This window comes from Fukomys damarensis, unplaced genomic scaffold (genome assembly GCF_012274545.1).
Source record: "Fukomys damarensis isolate Sample0158 unplaced genomic scaffold, DMR_v1.0_HiC HiC_scaffold_24, whole genome shotgun sequence".
NCBI lineage: Eukaryota > Metazoa > Chordata > Mammalia > Rodentia > Bathyergidae > Fukomys > Fukomys damarensis.
In genome coordinates this window covers 44,894,470-44,901,323 of record NW_022900936.1, presented here as the reverse complement: position 1 = coordinate 44,901,323, position 6,854 = coordinate 44,894,470, and the positions used below count along the sequence as shown (strand labels likewise).

The window sequence follows — 6,854 nt, the reverse complement described above, 5'->3', positions numbered from 1 at the left end:
TACTTTTAAAGAAAAATGATTAAAATTTTTTATTATAGGAATTCCTTTATTTATATGCAATGTTGATGTCTTAGGAGGGTATACTTAGAGCATGGGTTTCTAATCTTTTGGCTTGCCTGGGCCATACTGAGTGAAAATGAATTGTCTTGGGCCACATATAAAATGCATAATATGGTAATTAATATATATATATATATGTAACAAAACTTTTCACATTTTTTGTTATAGCATTTCTATTCGCAATGTTTTATATAGTGATACAAGCAAAAGAAACTACTGTTTTGTACTATATCACAGCTGCTAAAAAACAATTTTAATGTGTGTGTATATATGTTTATATTTTAGTACATATTTGCAGTACATAATGATTACATTCATTACAGGGAGTTAACTACATGTACATAACACATCTTAATTTTTTTTCATCTTTTCTCTTCTCCCTGCTCTTTTTTTTTTTTTTTTTTTTTTATTGTGCTTGCAAAAGATACGCTGGAACCACTGAGCCAAATCCCCAGCCCCTCTCCTATTAACTTAATATTTTACAAAGTAACACATGCCCAAGTTTAATAAATAAGAAAACTTCCATGTCTGCTTAATAATAGTAATCACCTGTCTTCACAATAAGCATATACACTTGTAGATAGATTGAAATACTGTGACCAGTACATTGCTATATTATACTTGCCAGATTGCAGAAGCCCATCTAACATGTGATACACTCAGGTTTCAGTTCAACTAACTGTGTGGCAGGTGCAGAAGACAGAGGGAGGACTGCACATGTTCAGTAATTGCCTGTGCATTCCACACTTGACAGCACACAGTTGAATCATGAAAAATATTGCTGAAAATGTCACATAATAAAGTTACAATCTTTTGGGTCCACATTATTAGCCTTGCCAGGCTGCTTGTACTTTATAGGTTAGACACACCTGTAGAATATTGAGTACCTTGAAATTGTTTAGTGCTTATGAGATTCTAGTTTACATAGGCTTTGGATCCTTGATTCTGAGATATTTCCTTAGAATTCTTTTGTATGTATCATATTAGCAAATCTGCTTTTCTGGAAAGATTTATGTAATTGTGTGTGTTTTTTATAATATGTTAATAATACTCTAGAAGTTTGTGAATTCTTGATTCGATGGACCTGTTTTAATTTTTAAAATAGTATCGCCAGGCATATACAGGAAACAATTCTTCACAAATTCAAGCAGCAATGAAAGGTTTTGAAGAGGTCATAAAGAAATTTCCAAGATGTGCTGAAGGCTATGCTCTATATGCCCAGGTAAATGTGACTTGAAATTGTTTTAAGAACTGTATTGTATTCTGAAGCTCAGCATGGAAATCAGACAACAGGGCTATCCTAGTTCAGCTAATGTGGAAGCAGGAGGCTTTCTTTTTGCTTTACTTCTCTTGGCCCCTAGGATGGTACTGAATCACATTAGAGAACCTCCCGTGTTATACAACTTAGAAACCATGGCCTTTAACTCCTAATGAAGAAAGCTTAAGGCAAGCATTTCCTTCCTGTTTTCACTTGGATTTGAATTGCAAAAAGTGTAATTACATAAACCCAGCTATCTCAATATTTCCTAATTGTTCCTTTTATTACAAAAGAAATGTTGGTGCTTTTTTCCACAAATGTAACAGGAATGGAAAACATTATACAATTTCCCCAGTAGACTCCTCTTAAACCATTCTTAAATTTGCTTATTTTTTTTAATGTATTGCCTGCTATATTTAAGCAAGTTACAAGAAAAATTTAAGGAGGATGTTGAGGGTTTATTGAGGGAAACAGATTAATTTATGTTGCATCTGTTCATCATCATGGAATTCAGAAGGGATTTTTTGGTGCAAATTTCTATGAGGATATAACATAGCAAAGTCCACTGAATAGTTTTTAAAGAAAGAAATACTACAAACAACTTTTCTGCAGAATGTTCTTTAATTGCAAATTTTCCTTTCACTCTTCTGCCTTTGAAATGTGTTTGACTTTTGTGAGCATCTTATTTCATTAGTACAGCTGTTTGTACTAAAACTTCTAATCTTGCTTTTCTGCATATAACAAAACTTTATATATTTACATATATATGTTTAAATACTATTTTCCTATAGCTTCCAAATATATAGTTACTTTATAATTATATATGACTTCTTTTAATCCTCAAAGCTTGGGCCTAGATGCTAGCAACTCTTAGTTACAGTCTGAGTGTGATCTGGCATCCATAGAACCAGGCCTTCTATTTTGGCCATGAAAAAAAGCTACAGTCATAGCTGCTTTTTTTAAAGGAATGATTTCAGTAACAGTTAACATGTACATCTTAAGTTACCCTTCCAAACGAATATTGCCCTTAAAGAAATTCCCTTAAGATACATAAATTATGAGTAACATGAGTGTACTCGTGAGAATGTGATACTTAAGTAGGATTTTCTGTCACCAAATAAGATTTTCTGTATTCTGCAGTTTACCATATTATCCGATTCCATGTAACTGCTTGCAGAAAAAAGGGTTTTATATTTGTAAAAAAGTGCCTTAATAGATCCCAATAAAAATCGGTTTAAATAATAATTATTTTAAACCTCATAATTTGGTAGCAAATGAAGTAAATTTTAATAATTAAAAGCAGTATATTTTTAATTGTTAGGTTGATAGTTACCTTAATTATCTCTTCACAGGCATTAACAGATCAGCAACAATTTGGTAAAGCTGATGAAATGTATGATAAATGTATTGATTTAGAGCCAGATAATGCCACAACATACGTTCATAAAGGGTATGTATTTTTGTGAGTCTACTAATTTCCCTTCATGGCAATAAAATGGATTTCTTTTGACCTTTGAGGACCCAGGATTGTGGTAGAGAAATATTACTAACTTAATGGCCAGTTTCTTTAATGCTCATAGATGTTATTTCAATAGTGTATAAAAATTAGATACTCAATTTTGCTCTAGATTAAGGGTTTTCCATTCTCAACATCCAGTCAATTGTTACTTGTATCAAAATTGAAAATGTACATGTTTTTTCCTGTCCTTCTTTACTGCAATATAAGAATCTCACTTAAATTTATGGAAAGTAAAATATAAGGGATGCAAGATACGTGAAGAGAAGAACCTAGCCAGTGTTGGTGAGACTGTGGCATGTGTGCAGGCATGCAGGGCCCTCTAGGCTGGCGTGTGAGCCAAGTCACCCCAGCATTGCCCCAGCCGCCAAGCATCAGATAACAGCAAACATGAGGGACAGTGTTGGCACTTTGTGATAAATAAGTGGGTTTTGGGTTGCAATTTAGGCATTCTGTCTCTAAAGGTTCACCATCACTGACCTAGACCATATGTACCATTTTTATGCTACCACAGGCTCCTTCCCCAGCTCAGATGCTTTTCATAATAAGTCTACTGAGGGTACAAAGTGAAATCATAGATATTTACATTCCTATTGATACTGGACCATGAGCACATCTGACTACCTCTTTGCATTTGCAGTTTACTTCAGCTTCAGTGGAAGCAAGATTTGGATAAAGGTTTGGAGCTTATCAGCAAAGCTATTGAAATTGATAATAAATGTGATTTTGCATATGAAACCATGGGAACTATTGAAGTGCAAAGGTAAATTCTAGAGTCTGTCCCTAGGACATTTCATGGCAGCTTCATCTGTGTCTTTTATTCTTATTACATACATGTTATTGTCAATATCCATTAAATTTTTAAAGTTTGTTATGCCTCTGGGTAGGAATTTCTTTAAAGTCTGGATCTGACTACAAAGAAGCAGCCAGCCAAGTGACTGGGAAAGTTGCAACATCTTCTCTAAGCCTCTTGAGTTTTCTTTAAAATATTGTTAAGGCCAGATGCGGAGGCACATACCTATAAACTCAGCACTTGGGAGACTAAGGCAGGAGGATCACTGCAAGTTCGAGACTAGCCTAGGATACATAATGAGTTCAAGACCAACCTAAACTACATGGCAAGACCCTGTCTCAAAAAATAAACAAATAGCCGGGCGTGGTGGCACACACTTGTAATCCCAAGTGTAATCCCTCAGGAGGCTGAGGCAGGAGGATCACTGAGTTTGAGACCAGCCTGGGCTACACAGTGACTTTCAGGTCAATCTCAACTACATAGTGAGACCCTGTCTCAAAAAACCAAAATAAGTAAATACAATTGGGTTTGACTTAAGTACTGAAGTTTAGGTGCCATCCACATATTCAGTTGTCTATATCCTCATCTTTGTAAAAGTGGGGATTATGATCCCTAGTTTAATTGAAGAATGCAGCAGCTAATGCACAGATTGACTAGATTAACAGCAGAGCCAGGAGTGATGGCACAGACCAGTAATCCCAGCACTCAAGGTTGAAGCAGGAGCATCACTTCAAAGCTGTCTTGAACTATAGTGAGACCCTGTCTCAAAAAAGCCAAAAATAAATACATAAATGGACAGTAAGTCAGCAGTCAAGACAAAATTTGATTTCATATTTCACTGATGCCAGAATCTCTGTTGATCTTGCCATCATCCCTTGTCAGGAACCAGCATGAATTATTTTTATTTTCTATCATTCTGTCTTTTCTGTGTCCCTCTCTCTAGAGTAGGCAGAAAAGATAGATGGATGAATGGATGGATGGAAGAAAGATTGTGGGATTCTTATAAACCATTCTATACTGACAGTTGCATGTAAAAATCAAATTATTCCTTAATTACTTACTTGCTAATATGTGGAAATAGAATAAGATAGGGCATTGTTTCCAAATCTTTCTTGAGCACAGCTGTGATTTCCTAGAATAGTATACATATAACAACAATTTGTATTTAATTTAAGGTATTCATAGATCCTGGGTTAAGCACCCCTGATTTAAGGGGTGTGATAGAATTTTGTATGTTGATTGTACTTTAAGAAGTCTGTTGTAAATGCCTGGCATGGTGGCACACACCTGTAATCCTAGCAGTTGGAAGGATGAAGTAGAAGGTTTGCTACAAGTTCAAGTCTAGCCTGGATTACATAGTGAGTTCAAGACCAGCCTGCACTACATAGCAAGACCTTGTTTCAAAAAACTAAAGAAATCTGTTGTAAGTCTTACCTTACAATTAAATAAATGTGAATGAGTAAATGAGAAAGTAGTTAGTAGATCTGTTAGTTGTTTATCTAATATCTGAATATGAACTCATGACAAAGTATTTTTTTAATGAGTCTGTCGCCATATATTATAGAAAGTGGTTAAATATAGTCATCTAGAGGTGCCTCTTCCTAGAGTGTGACATTTATAAAGGAAGGATTTGAGAGTGCATAAATATATGCATATATAATAGCTAAAACTAGTTGCCTAAAGCAGGTGATTCTCAGTAACTGTATAAAGCCTAGACATACTTAGAGTATAAGAGGTATTTTTTATCTTACTGGTCAAGCATATTCATCTGTTTATTCAAAAACAGTAATAACCAGTCATCATACTAGGTCCTGGAAATTGACAGATGTCCATCAAGAAGCTAGTAAGATTCTGGTATAAAAAACACATATGCACCTGACCAGACATAGAATAACAGTAGAACTACAAGACGACTCCCAAGAAGGAAAGTGAAAAATATTTTTCAGGACAATATAGTATTTGAACTGGACCATAGAAAGGGAAGGATTTGGCCCAGCGATGTGGTAGAATGCTTGCCCATCATGTAAAAGGCCCTGGGTTCATTCCCAAGAATTGCAAAAAAAAAAAAAAGAAATCCCTGAAAACCATTAGTGTTCTCTAAGACTCATGTTTAGAGGGAATAGTGTAAGTGCATAGAGGTTGTAAGAGTAGTTAACATTCATTGAGTGCTTTCAGTGTGCTAAGCACTCATTTATTACAACAGAAGCATTTTATTAGAATCGTAGTTGAAATTTAGTGGTCAGACTTCATGTCACTGTACTTACAAACTTTACTGGATACTTGTGAATCGCTTACTTAATTTGAGAATTTTTGAAATTTTGTTCTTTTAGAGGAAACATGGAGAAAGCCATTGACATGTTCAACAAAGCCATTAACCTGGCCAAATCAGAAATGGAGATGGCGCACCTGTATTCCCTGTGCGATGCTGCCCATGCCCAGACAGAAGTTGCAAAGAAATATGGATTAAAACCACCAACATTATAAACAAGAGGAAGGAGACTGACCAGCCCTCTTTTTAAAAGAAGTTGACCCCTTCTTCAACTGAACCATAAACACACAGTCATGAACATGTTGAATGGTGGAATTTAGTATTCCCTTTGTGGTGTTGTCAGTCATTACATCTGTTTCCTGTTTAAGTGTTGTGGGCGTGGCTGTTGAAGGAAGTTTGCTGTCTTGCAGCTTTTACTCCCTGTGCAACAAGAGCTTAGAACTTGTTAAAGGGATATTAAAATACAGTTGCAGAATACAAAAGCTAATTGGCCATGCAAATAAAAACTTTGATTTATTGATTTTGTTTTTGTTGGTTTTATTTAATTAATGGGGGTAGGAGGTTGTTATATTCTGGACGATTTTGTCTTTATATATGTGTATAATATGTGAGTGTTTTACAGTATATTGTTTGTTTTTTTCTTCATTGAGTTTATTGGTACATTTTAGGTATACAGTACAGTGACAGTCATCATTGGGATCTTGTACCTTTACATTACAGATCTTTGTTCTCTTTTTTTTCCCCCTTGTCAGTATGTTGGTTTTTAAGTTAACAATGCTGTAAAATAATTTATATTCAAATCCTTTTTAGTTGATTTTTTTTTAAGGATGCAAAGCTTAAATGTGGATTACAGTAAAATTGGGAAACCCTTTAAATCATTGTTAGCATGGAAAATGGCTTTGATTCTGCAGAACTTTAGAAAGTGAAAGTCCACAGCAGTTGGTTTCCATTTAGAAAC

The 6,854-nt window shown here is 34.9% G+C and overlaps 1 protein-coding gene across 1 annotated transcript in view; it reads left to right on the top strand.

The window, feature by feature from the left end:
- The window catches only part of Tomm70 (translocase of outer mitochondrial membrane 70), a 44,112-nt gene extending 37,564 nt beyond the window's left edge, over window positions 1-6,548 (top strand). Inside the window, 4 exon segments of the mRNA XM_010639627.3 lie at window positions 1,166-1,282; window positions 2,671-2,768; window positions 3,475-3,597; window positions 5,958-6,548. Of these exon segments, the coding sequence (XP_010637929.1) occupies window positions 1,166-1,282; window positions 2,671-2,768; window positions 3,475-3,597; window positions 5,958-6,111 (492 nt within the window). The 3' untranslated portion in view covers window positions 6,112-6,548.
- Window positions 6,549-6,854: the final 306 nt, after the last annotated feature.